Source organism: Anopheles ziemanni, chromosome 3 (assembly GCF_943734765.1).
Source record: "Anopheles ziemanni chromosome 3, idAnoZiCoDA_A2_x.2, whole genome shotgun sequence".
Classification (NCBI taxonomy): Eukaryota; Metazoa; Arthropoda; class Insecta; order Diptera; family Culicidae; genus Anopheles; species Anopheles ziemanni.
Window position 1 is genome coordinate 2,405,734 of NC_080706.1, and position 16,349 is coordinate 2,422,082.

General features: G+C 45.5%; 1 protein-coding gene across 1 annotated transcript in view; it reads right to left on the reverse strand.

Moving 5' to 3' along the window:
• Window positions 1-10,986: 10,986 nt before the first annotated feature.
• LOC131287302 (pair-rule protein odd-paired) overlaps window positions 10,987-16,349 on the reverse strand; it is a 30,116-nt gene continuing 24,753 nt past the window's right edge. Inside the window, exons 2-3 of the mRNA XM_058316336.1 lie at window positions 12,242-12,411; window positions 10,987-11,754 (exon numbers count right to left, since the gene is read on the reverse strand). Of these exons, the coding sequence (XP_058172319.1) occupies window positions 10,987-11,754; window positions 12,242-12,411 (938 nt within the window). The remainder of the gene's footprint in view (window positions 11,755-12,241; window positions 12,412-16,349) is intronic.

The following is a 16,349-nucleotide window of genomic DNA, read 5'->3' on the forward strand; positions in this document are numbered from 1 at the left end:
GAGGGTTTATCGGTTTTTTACAATCAAATTGTTTTAATATTTCCCGATAAGCTGTATCGTTTTTAGATTTTCAATATTTTCCATGATAGCTACTTTGGCAGACAAATAAATAACACTCATCACAACATGTTTTGTCCCTTCTTTTTATATCTTGCAAACAATTTGTGTAAAATGACGTCCTTTATTGCTTCTTGTCGAGCGAATGCGTCATCCGTCGTTTTGGTTTTAAGTCGCAACAGTCCGCTAAGGCAATCGCTTATAACAGTTACTGACAGACGTTGGTCTTTCGGTCTTTATAAGGAAGGTGATGGTGGTTAAATACAGATATGTTTTTTTAAATCTGCCCACCCTAAGGATGGTCCTCCAAGCGGTTCGTTTCCACCCGAATTCCTCTGATTCATTTTAATTTCGTTGCTGCATTCCGTTTCAATTTCCGGTGACAGTTCTAGGAACTAATGTTGGATTAATTTTTTTGTGTTTTTCGCGGAAGTGAACACATTGCAGTTGTGTTTAATCAGAACCCTTCCATCATTCGAACAATTTTGATTTGTTTTTTTCGTTCGTTGATTTTCGATCGAGGTAACGCTTCCAAAAAGGCGTGACGCACCTGGGACTATCTTCATAAAGCTAATTTATTTGTGAGTAAGTTTTTATATTTTATTCTTCTCTTTTTTTTATCAAATGCTTGCGAAACGTTAACAAGAAGTTTGTTGTTTTTTTTTCTGATATGGTTCAAACAGGAGGAACGTCTCCACGGCTAACTCCTCCAGCGAGAACGAGCATTTAACGAACACCTTTATTCATAAGTACCTGTCATCTTGAAGATTCGCCCTGTCCGAGAGGGATGGAAAACAACTTAGAAACGAAAATAACCACCATCCCACTTTATTATTCAACGATTCATTAACGATCGTTTCGAAAACTTGGGGCTGCTCCGGGAAAGGTTCCAGAACGGAATCACTACTTCCACCCCTTCTCCTCTCCCCTCACCTCCTCTCACAAACCCGTAACATGCGCTCAAACGACCATTTCATTCATTCCCATTCATAAAGATTAGTTTCAGCGTTTTATTGTGACTCGGTGAGTATAAATTATAATCTCGCGATCGCACCACACCGAGCCCGGACCGCTTGCTCGGGCGACACGACCGAAGACCCGGCCAGTATCTGGCGCAGGAAATCTGATTCCTAAACGGGAGTAACGACTCCAGGGGGAAAAAAACAACCCCGGCTAGGAAACCTATAAGAACCGGCGGACGGGTTTAGCCTACTCCAAAATCCAACCTCTTCACGATCAATCGATGGAATAAGTTATTTAAAATCCTATCTAAAACACGTGTTCCGCGCAGGATTAGATTACGCTTATCGAACGGGCTCATCGAGGCGACGCCACAATCGACGACAAATCATCGACAAGTCACCACTACCGCCACCACCAGCACCAGACTATCCGCGCATTTTCCAACGATCGTTTCCCTTTCGGGGAGGAAGAATTATGGAAATTGCTTTCCAAATCTAATGGCGCACGGTGATACGGTATTTGCGGTTTTTTACGCTGACGCACTCTAGCGATCCCAGCATAATTTATCTTCCGTAGCGTAGGTAATCAATTATCGTAGGCGCAATGGCATCGATCGATCCGCGCAATCGCATTCGCAATCCCCGCGCGCAAAACGGTCAAAAGGAGACATCAATTAGCCGACAGTTCAATAAAACTGTCAATTATTTCAATAAGAGAGATTATGCGCTCCGCGAGACCGCAATTCGCTTTCGTTCGTTGCGAGCTTTCGTTCTTCCTCGTGCGGAAGACGGTCCGATCGCGAAGCGGTATAAGACCTTGAGGATCTCCCATCCGACGGTGCAACGAAACGGCATTGAATGCAAGTTATGACCATTCGAAGTACATCTAAATATCACGGAGCGACGCTCGCCCGCCGGAAATCGGCGAGCATTATGGTGCGGACGCTTGAGGACAAGTTAATTTCACAGGTGTCTGTCGTCGATCCACTCCGATGCAAACCTTCTGGCCGCGGCGGCGGCAGTTGAGGCTGTGGCAAGCAAATTTATTGGACAGTCGAATTATAATTGAAGTTGCGCAAGCTCGAAGGAAACCTTTCGATTCCGCCTTCGGTCGGGAGGACGACACACTGTAAGCGATAGCCATTCATATTCCTTGACTTTCGTCGACGACTAACCTCAGCTTGTGGAAAGGGTGCAACGATCAAACCGGCGACTAAACGTAGCCCTGGAAGGACAAAATGTGGTGCAATCAGGAGCGCAACATAGCGTTTATAATAACAAATTTGTTCCTATCCTTCTTCCGTACGAGGGAGGAGAGATTTCAGCAACATCACGCAAGATGTTCGATCAACGGTGGGCTAGGGGGTGGCAAACTTTTTAACATTACATGTGTGTTGCTGCTGCAGTACCGGGTTATACATTTATGTAAATGCAGGCTTTCGCAAGGGATGAGTCAAAATCTGGGCAGCTCTCAATCGCACAATGGGCACGTTGGAGATTGAAGTAAGATGTTGAAATTTAAATACAATCGTTCAGGAGATTTATGATTCGCAGATTTCATTCACATACAAAACCTACAAACTTTTTAAGTCCTATACGAATATCCTAAAGTTCGTAATAAATGCTTCGTCGATGTAATACTCCATTTGCCCATAGTGCACTGCAATTGCAATCCGCTTTTCCCGAGCCACAACTGTTCACTGTTGCAGCAACAAGACACCGCGAGCCTTTGGCCCTTTGCACCAATCCCCCGGGCGAAGAATGGTTGACAATTTGTGCCGTTTCGAAATACATCTTACTCTCGGGCAGCTTCCCGGCCATCTTCTCGGGACGACTCTCCTTCTCGTTGCGGTTGCAAAACACGTCTTAAACATACGGAGATTGCAACAGAAACGCTGGGCTTGGCCGAGACTTTGCCGACATTCTTTTCCCCGTACTTGCGTGTGTACTCACGGGATCCCAGACATTGGGGTTTTTTCTTTCTCCATCCTACGAGGCAATTATTTCTACACAGTAAACTACCACCAGCTGCATCAAACAGACGAGCAGAGTTAATAAACATATTTTACTGTTGCATGTGTTTTCCTACTAGGGGTGTGACTGAGGCGTTCGTTATTCCTTATTTCCACCGGCTTCTCGGTGCTGATTGATAAACATTCTCCATGATACGATTATCGGAAAATCAACAGCATTTTTATAAACTGTTATCTTCAACTGTTCCAACCATTCTATCTCAACATCTTTCGAAGTCCATCAGATTGTCGATCCGGGACTCGACATATTCATCAACAGAAACGACTCCTAAGAGCGCTGTTATCCTTCGAATCGAAACCCCATTCGCGATCGGCAGTAAAAAAGCAAGAGCGTAAATTGTTACGCTTGTTAATCTCGTAAAGCAGTCATTGTTTAAAGCGAACACTCCTGATCGTTCGTTCCGATGCCTTTCCGACATTCAAGAAACCCACATTAAAAATCGATTTTCCCCAATAATCCAACGTTCGAACGGTCCGTCCGATGCGAGTTTTACGAGACATACGTTTCCCAGTCCATTCAAAAAATCTAAGTCCACCCCGAGCTGGACACTTCCAAACCCTCCATCTGCAAAGTTCCCCAAACTTGGAAGTGACCAAGTGTGTCTTTCAGTCTCTGTTCGAACTTGAAGGAATCAGCCAGAGGCGAATGGTGTTGGATCTATAAAACGAGGAATTTATGAGCGTTTGATAGCTCGCCGTAGGGTGGAACTTTTGTCTCCACTTTGTTTTCATAGTTTTTTTTTTGTTGTTTTTCTTCGCGCCTGCGGGAAGGTTTTATTTACCCCTCTTCGCCCATTTTGTATCTCCCAGACCGTCGCGCTTCTTCTCCACTCCAGAACTGCTTCGTTCAATAATTCGGCGACCATTGGAGAGCGGATCGCCGCTGGTTGTTCCTGGTTTCCTTGGAGGAACTTTTATTTTTCCCTTCGACGGACAGTATGATTCCCCCCTTCTCCTTCCCTCCCATATCTCTCCTCTCTTCGTTCAGCGTTTTATGTATGGTGTATACAAGTCGTTTTGATGTTCACCATAAAAATCGTCAATAAATTTCCACTCTTCAACGATGTCGACGACGAGTGTGACGACGATGCCGGTGGATGATTGGACAGAACGCGTTCCCCTCTCGGGTTCTGTGCAACTTCCGGCTCTGGTGCGCCACCTAGTAGAGCAAAGACGAACAAACATGTCCGCTCCAGAATCCGCAGACATCGAATCCGCTGACAAACAGCAGGACAGAACGACACTTTAAACAGCCATAAAATGGTACTTTGCGGTGAATCTTCGGAGTGTGGATTTATTCGCTGACAAAGACGCTGATTCGGCAGTTCGCACAAGTTCGCTGGAGTTCTTGTGAATGGCCGCTCGCCTTCCATTGAGTGTGCGAAAACTTATCTATTACAAAAAAAAAGAAGGAAAATAGCGCTTCACAAGACAGGACAAGACCGATGAATGGAGGATGGATTAACAATCAACAATCAACAATCAAACAATCGCGTCTGGGGATAGAACCATTTCCGTTCGACATATTTCATTGATGTCTTTGGCGCTTTTGGCCTTTTGTTGGCCGGATCGTGATCCTCCCAGACTGAATGGACATCTATAAATGTTCATTATCATCATCGGATCACCGGATGATTGGTTGGGTTACGGCCCCCTTCCACCCCTCGCTCCCCGGCTTTGGAAGGAGTGGCCAGCTTACCCTTTCTCTTCCTCCGATGCTCCGAGGTTTCGAAATTGTTGTGAATGAAATTTGGAGGTTGTGGCGCGAAATCACGATCTCACGGCTAAAGCTGACTAATTTATGTTGATGAGGGAGCTTCGGCAAGGAATAGGGGGAAATTTATTACGATTTTGCAAGGCCGTAAATCGAAATACCATGTGATTTCTTCCTTTTTCTTTTTTCCCTTTGGCAACCTCGCGAGGAGGAAAATAATCACACGCCCGATTGATTTGCTGCCAACACCTTCCGTGCACTCCGGTAGACATCGTGTCTCAATCACCTGCCTCCAGGTTCTACCTAACCTCGTCCCCCCCTCTAGTCGAGGAGGACCACCGTGACCCCCACCGGGAATCTCCGGGAACTTGATTAAGAACCAGGGAAATCTATTAAATCTATTTTCGTGTTCCGACCGGCAGTGAAAGCAAGCGATAAAAGCGTTTGGAGTGCGTGGAAAAGAAAGAAAGAGGGCCGGCAGCATGCCTTTCATTTTTCAAACATCGTTTTCGAACAGTCCATTAGCCTCCTATCAGTCGATTTTCACAAGAAATCAATCAAGCCGTGATTTTGTTGATCTCCGTCTGAAGATTCACTAGCGCAAAATGGGAATTGCTTTGGGTCCGATATATTTAGCAAAGTAAATTTAAAGTCCATTTAAAATCGATTGAAATTCTTTTTAATATATTTTCAATCGAATCTCAGTTCGATTTGAAACTCAGCAAAGCTTCCAAAGTTAGCCAATAAAGTTCCCTTGTTTCAAAGTTCAAAGAAACATTTACAACTTTGACGATATGTTTCTAGAGCATAAAACACTGACAACACGCATTAAGGCAGAGTTTCTTTGACCTTTTCCTACGAAAAATAAGAACTTCCTCGGTTTGTTTCCTCAACGGTTCCATCAATATTTAAAATTCACTGCACGTTCCGCTGATAGCAATAAACGGCAATAAAGCAAAACAAAACAACCTCAAAACGTGATGAGCCTTCCCTTCGGTAACCCGACTCACCCCGTGGTACGAATTTCATTACTCTGCTTTCCAGCCCAGCAATTGTTTCCGCCCCGGCATAACCACGGAATTCATAGGCCCGTTTACGATCCGCGGACTTTTTTGTATGCTAATTGTTTTATCGCGAATGTGCATTGCGCTTCGCCTCATTTCTTCCGGGCCTCCGACGTCAGGGGAAAGATGCAGCCTATACCAGGACCGATTGACGATGACCTTCTTTCCGTTTATCTTGACCGGGCTACACACGAGCAGCAATTTGTTCAAGCGAGGTCGGTTTCAACATTAACGATTATGATAAAAACTGATTAAATTAAGTGTGGTGGCCCTCGAGGAAAGGCTTTTGTTTCGCTGCCCTTTTTTTGTGAAGTTCTGAAGTGACCCGTCGCCACTTCGTCGATTGGGTTCAACAATCACCAACATAGGGGGAAACGATACGGGCTCAACCTTCCTTCAATTGAAACATAGCTCGTTCTCAATTTTGTAATGCAGGTTAAATATGTAAGACGTACGATGAAACCGGAACCGGAAGCAAGCTGTCTACAACTGTTTTAAGCTTAATTAATTGTGTTAGGGCAAAAACTGAGCCACTAGAATCATGTTCCAACCAAAAAAAGTACAGAAGAGCAAACACTGATTTGAAAATGTTTAATAATGTATTTGCAATATAGCAATGAACCTATGTTTCGACCATGATCAAGATTTAAATCCAATTTAATCTCCAACTAGATGATCAATTAAAGAAAAATAAAAATTAACTAGAGAAATTTACGATAATCTGTATGGTTTCTCGATAAAATACGTTATATTACTGCTTACGTTAAAATAATTACAAGCCTACCAACATATGTCTCCCTTTGCATTTAACGTATAAATGGATGAAACAATTCGCGAAGTTCATCTCTCTGGCATCCCAAACATTTCCTAATCGATTCGATCTAATCACTTGGACACGATCGAAAGTCTACGTTTACTATTTCCTCTCTTCGTCATAATTTCCTCCACCCACCGAGCATCTCCCATCGTCTTTAGCTCTCGTCCCGATGTCAAACACCTCATTAGCAAAATTGGATTGGCTTCGAAGAGTGCTTCGTCGATCGGCGATCTACGTTTTGGGATGAAGATCAACACAATGTTTGCCGAGTCGGTTCCACGTTATGGGCTGCGGGCTAACATGTCACATAAAGTGTTTTACCACTCTGAGTGTTTGTGGAGGCTGAAGAAAGGCTTGTCAACTAGAATCAGCTACAGAGCCTCGCTAGCTTAGAAGGCATAGTTGTGAGGAAAGGAAGGAGTGTTGAGAACAGGGCCGTGGATCGTTGGTGCCTTTTATTTTCCGCAAAAGCAACCAATACGCAAGGCTGTCACCGGGAAAGGGAAGAGACATTTCATAGATAATAAAAGCAGCACACACACCGAATCTCTGAATGAACGTAGTGAAGGAACAGGTTATGACAAAGATAATTTTCATAAATTATATTTTATATTCATATTTATGTTAATGTGGTTCAGCATCTCCACATCCTTTTCTCGCTAACGGAAAGAGGCAAACGAAGGTTGGCTTGCCTTCTACCGAATGGTGGCTTGGTGAGTGGATGTCGCCAAAGTCTTCGAATAGGAGCCCGAGAGCCTGAAATCAATCGAACGGTTCTGGTTTCATCGATGAAACCGGAGATAAATGCTTAATCTGCGTCGAGCCGAACCGAGCGACCCTGCCACGATCTCTCTGCTTTCCATCGGTGATCATTACCGCACGCGCAAGGTGCATAAAGTCAGCGTTTGGGTCAATTAATGTTTAAGACTCGCTGAAGGCGGTTCAGCTCCATGTTCCAGCGAGTCTCTAGTTTCTCTGGCAACTCTCTAGTCTCTTTATGGCGAGCAATTACTGCAACTTACTATTTGTGCCATACTGTTCGTTGTGCCATACCGCTTCTGTTATAGCCTCATTCTCGGATGATCTAAGGCCGGTATTAACTTTGTTGTTCGAATCATTTTCCTCCTTGGGATTGGGATTTGTTTTTTTGTTTATGTCTGTTTGTTCCTCTCGATTTACTCATAATAAATTTGTCCAAAGATGAATAATCTTCTGCCATTTGGGGTAGCATTTAGAAGTTTTTTCTCCCCCCAATAAACTGCATAACTTTACCCGGTTCGGCTTTGGGATGATTTAGTTCCGTGTTGTATTTTAACCCGAGGTCGCCTTGGCCTTGGCCATCCATGGCTCGTGATTGCAACACGCAGCCGCTTCTATCGCCGGTGCACCAAAATTAGCAAAAACCACCGTTTTGCAAAGGGGGGGGAACATAAGATTTGTTGTTTTGCTTACGATCGACCGCCCCGTCGCATCTTCCCTTACCTTCCGAACTCGACCGATTCAAGCCCCATTCCTTGTGGAGACGATGCAAAACGATTTAAATATTTCATTTCGGGAATTCGTTTCATCCAGTCGCCCGCCCGTCCAGGTGTCCGCGTCTACCCTCTCCGCTCGGTGAGATTATCCGTTTGTCATCCACGGCGTTCGAGGATCACGACAACACAACGACAACGAGAAGCATAAAGGAACCAGAACCGGCGAGAAACACATCGAACATGGGGGTGGAATACGGCGCAATCAAATGACAACACGAGAAGATCGAGTAAACTAAAGAGTGAGAAAGGGAGACAGATAGAAAAAAGGGGATACAGAAAGAGAGAGAGAGAGAAAAACGTAAACGGTCACAAACAAACATCATAAAACGAACACTCTATAATTATAAATATTTTATCTGTCATAATTCGTTTTGGGGTCCGAACTGGTCGGCCCGGTCGTGCTCTTCACCGCGCGCCAGCCTGTCAGGCTCAGCTCTCCCTCTCCTATCATCCACCACCCTCATCCCTCACCCCTTTCAACCACAACGGCGCGTTTCAACGGGTGCGAAGTCGTTCGTCCCGAAAAAATCTCCTGGACACTCGCTGGATTTGGATTCGAGATTTCAAGTTTTCTACCCAACGACCTCATCTCGTTCTCGTTTTTCGAACCAATGCGCGCTGCGCCAATGAATCTTTGTTTATTCGGTTTCATATTAAAAAAAAACTTCTTCTAAACCCCTCGATCCCTTCACGCTACCACCCTCTTGAGCCACCGTGGGGTTTGTGCTAACTGGTCGGATGATTAAAAAATTATAACTGGGTGGAAAATCCTCAAACACTCCCGCAACAAACCTTTCCTCGGCGCGGGAAGACGGTGAAGGCTGTCCCGTTCAGAAGTCGACCGAGGAATGTCGGACGTCTGGGGTCGGCGAAGTAACCAAAACTCGAGCCTCGAAAAGTCAACTAATTTATTGATAAAAATAATATAAAATCATAAAGCAACTGGTAAGCTTTTTTCTTTGGTTAATCATAAACCCAAGAACAGAGAGTCAGCTTTTTTTTACTTCTACCCGTGTTCTGTTTTCTTCTATTTGTGGCCTCTTTTCGATCGACGGAGAATTTTAAGCATCAAGAACGCGCGTTGAAGAACCGAGAAAATGTTCGCAGCAAGGAGAGTCAACGAGTGGAAGAAAGAAAAATGGAATTAATATTTATGAATATGAGCATATAATTAATTAAATATTCATAAAACAAGACCATAACTCCATTTTTTGTGCCCCAAACGAGTCGAAGTGGACAGAACGTGGTCGAGTGGAACAGCTCACGAAGCGTGGCACAGTTTAAATAGAGATCCGATTGGGCGTACAATCAAGCCGGTACATTCCGCATTGTAAAGGGGAGCACGTTTCGATTGCAAGTAGCAGCCATTTTCCAAAATCGGGAAGACTTCTTCGGCACTCATTACAGCCGCCACCACCTTGGACAACCTAGTCGCCATTTCGGATTCGGAAGAGAGCGTGTTACAAACGGGAGATTTTCAACTATAGTTTTCATGTATTTTATTTTCCATTTTAGTTTGCTCTCCTTCGCCTTCTGCTTGTAATAGTTAATAGATTGTTTAAACCTCTGAATAAACTCTAAGCAGATCTATCTTTTATCTGCACCAATTTTTATTTTAAATACATTCCAGCCTACTTAGCTGCGTGCCACATACCGTTGCTTACATACATTTCCTACTCGCTTTTCCATCGCCACAGCAACAAACTGTTTTCGCCCCTGAAAACAACTTCCGGTATGTTTATTTGGTCCTTCCTACAACACTACCACAAACTATCCACTAGCTTTGTGTTTCCGTTTTGTCCCCGGTCGAGCATTTACTAGTCATCGTTTAAATATCCTTAAGTACTACCTTCTTAAACAGCTGTACACCGTGTAAGTACATTCATCTTTGTTTAAAACATCGATAGACCTTCTCCGTTGCTCTATCGCTTACTCTTTTCTTTTCGTACGGAAGGGGCTATTTGTTGCGCGAATTGGTGGAATAACTTAAATTTACTACCAAACCTACATCTGTGTCTGGATCAACCATCCGAGCAGCACACTGCTTTCCAACTGATTACTTCCATATTTTTTCCTATGTACAACACACTTTAACCGGGGATGAATATATCACACATATAACGTGTATTATATAGTATTCTTTACTTCCTAATATCGAGAAACCTATCGAAGCCATCGTAGGAGGCTTTGTTTGCCTATTCGCTTTTGGTGAGTTTGATTCCTCGGATGTTATGCAACTTGTTTTGCACTTCGTTCGTTTGTATCTACTTACGAGAAGGAAAATGATCCACTTGCTCGATCGAAAACATTTACAATATTCACAATAGAAACATCGTTCGTTTCAAAACATTCGTTCGAACAACGAAGTAAGAATCGAAGCAATTGATTGGAGAAACAATCAACGGTTCTTCTTACTAACACACACACACACGTTAGCGCCCGACGCACACTAATTGGGGAAGTTATGCTGTAGGCACAAATGGTATCGGATTCGTATGATCGCCATACTTCGAACTCGCGATGCTGGATCGAGTGTTTGTATTTGGTTTTTGGTATGCAATGCTTGGTGGTTTAACATAGGGATGGGCATCAAACACAGCGTTCGACGATGGACGATCAAGCAGAGTAAATGGATTGATCCCACCTCGTGCTTCGTGATCGTCGTCGTTGGTTGCGTTGTGACTTCAAGGATGGATTCATGAGGAGCTGATGACGTTTGACATTTGGCTGCTACTGAGATCTCACTTGCAAATAGAAACAGTCGGCTAGTAATTAAAGCACAGCTCCTCCAGCAGCAGCTAGTCTCAATAGGCCGTCGTGGGCCCGTGGTGCACCAGGTGGTGATGGTGGTGGTGGTGGCTGAAGTGGTTCAGATGATTCATCGTGTCCGGACCGGCGGGTGGCGTCGGCGAGTACCATTCGTTGGGATGATGCTGCGGGTGGTGGTACAGCAGGTGGTGCGGGTTGTGGTGATGGCCGACGAGCATCGACGAGGGGGTGGTCGCCTGCGGGGACACGGAGGAGGCCGGGGTGAGCGGGAGCTGGGGCGGCGGCGGGGCCAGACTGGTCGCATGGTTCTGCAGCGACGCCAGGTGATGTTGGTGTGAGTGATGCGCCGACGATGAGTGCAGATTATGATGCTGACTTTGGCTCAGCAGGGAGGACGAGCCGGACGAGGATGTGCCACCACTTCCGCCACCGCCTCCACTACCTCCACCACCACCACCACCGCCGCTTCCACTGACCGGCGAGAGGAGGCTGGAAGACGTGGACTTCGAGGAGCTGCTATTGTTCACGTTGTTGCCGCTACTGCTTCCATTCCCGTTGCTCGAGCTGGTGTTGTTGTTGTTGTTGCTACTGCTGTTGTTGTTGTTGTTGTTGTTGCCGTGCAGGGAGTCGGAGGCGCTGGCGCTCAGCTTACTCACGCTGTGACCATTATGCTGGCCTTCGTGCAACCGACCGATCGATGGAGGTGTCTGCGTGCCGCCCGAGATGACACTCTCCGAGTCGGACTCCTCGCCATCGCTGTCGAAGTTGTGCGATGGAGACTTCTCACCCAAACTTCCGTGGACCTATGATAGAGAGCAAGCAGGAAGAAGGAGGAAAAGATTTCAGTTAATAACTTTAGCGCTATGCGGAATCAAATACGCGCAGATTGAATTGTGAAAGAACTTGTGGGTTTCGGAGGGAACATGGACGAGGTGTTCAGTTGAAATACAACTAAACGGAAAAAGGAAAAAATGGCCGACAAGATGCGTGCGCAAGTTGAAAAAATCAGCGTCCCTATCGGACCGGTTGGATCTCGAACAATTTATTTTCCCACTCGCGCAACGTTTCTTGTCCGCCTCGGGGTACCACTCGTTTACATACAAACCGAACCCATGTATTTAGTGGGGGCACCCACGTGGTAGGGAAGGGAATGCGGAAAAAAAGGGCCAGGAAATCTGACGAATGGGACACGAGCATAACAAACCCGCGACTCCCTTTTGCGCCGACACTCGTCCGAGCGCCTTTGGAGACGGGGGGAAAGGGCCTGTGGCTGAGACGGCTGACACTTACCTTCATGTGTTTCCGCAGCGATGATGGATGAGTGTAAGATTTATCACAACCATTAACACGACAGTTATACGGCTTATCAGATGTATGGACGTGTGAATGTTTCTTTCGATCGGAGGAATTAGCGAATCGCCTATCGCATCCTTCATGCTCGCACTTGAACGGCTTTTCACCTGTAAATCACAGCGAGAAGAGAAGAAGAATTAAGAGATGAGCGCAACGGAGCCGGGAAGGAAAGCGTAGTGACAGTTGGAAAAGTGGACTTTCCACAAACGTTGGTCCGCGTCCGGGGGCGTCGTTCGTCATCGTCAGCGCAGGAGTGACGTAGTAGTCTTCCTAGCGGACAATAGCGATAGCGGTTACCATAAACTCTCCTTTTCAATTCCAGCCTTTCGGTTTCAAGAAAATTCATCACGCACTATCAGATCGAAGGTCGGCCCGACCACGAGGCCCATTTCCCGTGTCCGGTTCCCATGTCTGCGCTTGAATGCTGCGTTTTTTTTTTTTGCTCAACACTCCTCTCCATCATTGGCAATATTCAAATTTGTGTGCCAATTCGATTTGTGGTACGAAGCGAAGAAATAGAGAAACCTGGCAAAAGCCCAAACAGCGTCCATAAATCATAAATTTAGCAACAAAAAACACGAGCCCATGGAGAAGTGAGAACAAATGCCCAGCGAACGCCGGATTTTGGCGGATATGAGACCAAAACTCTCGACTCGCAAATGGCGAAGGCTCGACCAAAGCGAATCGTCCGAACATACTTCGGATGCCATTCGAGGAAGTACTCGGAGGACTCAAAAATAGAGCCACATATAAAGATAAAACCCAAAACCCAAACCCAAACACACATACAGTAGAGCCTTGGAGAAACCTGGTTGTACGAAGGACGAGGACAGAATTTACGATCGAAGGAACCTGGAAAGGGAAGGAAACCTGGTGCGTTGTTGAGTCTGCGATGATATTTATGATGACTCCCTGATTTTGGCTTGCATGAGCATGTTTTCAGCATGTTTTTTTTTTCCTGAGTACCTTTTTCGCAATGTTCGCCAGGAATGTGACCTTCCCCCGAGGATTGGTTCCTTTGCGTAGGGTTTGCATACTTCGCTGTTAATGGATTTATGAGCCTCTGGAAGGGAAAATTAGTCACTCAAAAAACGGCTCAGATTCTCTCTTCTCCTGCGCTGAAGGTCACTATGGCCAGGTACCAAGTTTTGAGTCCTTCAAGCGTTGCAACATGCTGTAAGATGTGTGTATGGAAATTACTGAGGGATTCCTCGAAAAGGATACATTCTCAGTCCATCTTGGACACTATTCCGGTCTACATCTGCCTTTTAAGACCTACACGAAGTTAGAAATCCATGTCCTGGGAATGAACCTGTCCACGCTGGAGTCAAGCTCGATGTAAGGATTATTTTTCGTAAACGTAATAATAATCGGGATTGTAATAAAACGTCAACGCAACATTATCCTTTTTCCACGATACGCTCCTACCCGGATACTTAACCTACAATCGTGCGCTTTTTATATCCCAGTCTCTGTAACCCATGCTTCTTTTGTGTCCCTTTACCACGGAGGGAGGAGCAGAAAAATCATTCGAAACCACATCGAAAAAGGTGTTTCTTTCATTCCACGAGCGCGTACAAAAGAAATTGTTACCAAAATATAAAATACTTAACCTTCTCTCCCAAACAAAAAGCCCCCGATACGAGATGGGAAATGAAATAAAAGCCAAACCCGCGGTCAAAATCGATCCGGGATGCGATTGGGACCGAGCACTGGGTAATAAATGATCGGTTTAATATGTTTGCCCAATTTTACGAAGGCCGGTCAAGGCCCGGTTTGGTTCTCAAATAAATTATAATGCCATACTAAATGAAAAGGTGAGGGTCTTTTTTTCCCGTGGAGGACGATGGCGACGGTTAAAACGGCCAGAACTGGGTGAGGGAAAATCCAAATCCGAACCAGGCAGAAAAGTTTACCAAAGATCGTCATCCTTCTATCCTTCTCCTAGCGTTTACCCCGCTACGACATCCTTTGGGACCTCGCGCTTGAAGACGATTAAGGTAATAAATATTTTTCGAATGATTTGACAAGTAAGCACTATTCACTCGTCGTTAGTGTATTCTTTTTTTATATATGCTCTCTGCTTCCCAACTACTCTACGCTGCCTTTGACCGTTAACCGGATTTACGAAAGCTGCGCATGGCTTGCTCCGTTGATCCGTTTAATAGTTTCCCGAAACGACGCGAAAGCCACCCGCATACGAAAAAGCGTGCAACTTCGTCAAGCCAACGTGACATTGTCATCGCCATGGCCATCGCCGTTACAGTCAATAAACTTTCTCCCAAATGATCACTTTATATTCCCCGTCGTCACTCGTCGTTGACGTCTTTTTGGGCCACCGGTCGGTCGGGAAAATTCAAGTGAAAATTCCATCCCCCCATTCCAGAGCTCGCCTTTCATGGACTCCGCGTTATGATTATATATCATCCGCATAAACGTTTTTATTAAAGTCACAACCTCTTTCCGATCCCTCCTTTGTGTGGCGCGGAATTTCCACCCGTCTCCGTCCGACGAGGAGCACTCGGAAAATCGCCCGTCGACGTACAAGGCGCAAGGACGAATAAATGACACTATGGTTTCAACGACGGAATGACACTTGCCAAAGCGACGTAAACATGCCGCGGGACGAAGGACAGAAAAAGCGTGCGAGGGATGTGAAATGAACCGAAAACCGTTTATTATGTATTCAGATTCAGATTTGCCACCGGCTTTTCCCCAACCAACGCATACAAGAATAAATGATCTCTTTTTGTCGCTCACGCGTGCCACGGGCTTTCCCCTCATTGCATTTTCGAATCACTTTTTTACTTCCTTTTGCTTTATTTTCTCAAGCATGCATACGCGTCGGTTGGGTTTTCCACCCCGGAAGGGGTGTGAAACACACTTCGAGGAAGGATGTGTTTTCCTTTCTTTCAACCCACGAATCCCAAATCCGTGCACGTGCAGGAAGATTCATGAGGCACATTTTCCGCTTCCAGATGAAACACAACACAACACAATGATGAAGCGAGTAAGTATTTCTTCGCCAGAGTGAAAGGGATCGATCGACTTTAAGTTGACCTCGAGAGAAGCATAAGTCGAATGGTCGAAGAATTACAACTCCCTTCCGGGTTTCGGAAGGATTATCGGATGACACATTGGTTTTTGCATATATTGATATAAATCGCAGGAATGCCCTTCCGGGATCCTTCCTTAAATTCGGTTCAAACAATGATCGATGTATTTGAATATTTTTAATTAAATCATCCCTCAAGCCAAACTACGTATTCCTGGGGGCCAAGTGTGCTTTACATTTCCGATGGGATTCTTTCCCGAGGCCAAAAGCCTGGATCGACCGAAAAAGAGTAAATCCTCGATGTTGGATACGCTTGTAAAATGATACACCATCGAACATCGAGCGCTTTGTAGCAATTAATCCCTTACACCAACAGCCACGGGATGGTGGAAACGTCCCTCCCGAAAGCTGAACCAAAACCCGTGTGCCTCATTTGAATATTTGACGCCGTCGTAAAATAAAAACGAAACCAAAAAATGACCAGAACCCTGCCCTCGGCTGTAGAACATCGACACGGACTCGCGTATGGGACTCATTACAATTTCTTGGACCGAAGATTCTTGCGCTGCGTCCGAAAGACATAAAGACGAGACTCGAGAGATTCGAGAACGGGCCCTGAAGGTGGAGCGACCGAATAAACCCGTGCGTCTCCTAAAGCGCAGAGCGGAAAAGACGAACAAATTAACCGTTTCCGAAATTATTGTCTCTTAATATTCGAACGAAATGCGTAATCTTCATCTTAATTTGACGGGATTCATCTTCCCGTAATCGGACGGGGCAGCCCTCGGAGTCGGTGGTTCGATTTTCCACGCGTGCACGGTGGCGCCTCGGAAAGGAGTGGCCGGACTCCGGGGGGGGAAGATGAAGTGTGGCGTCAACGGAACCTGGCGTTCCCGCTATCGTGTCGTCGAGATCTGGGAATACGTTTTTCTCTCCTCACCGTTTTCCTCGGCGCTCCCCGAAGGGAACTGGACCAGGAAGGCGCGATTG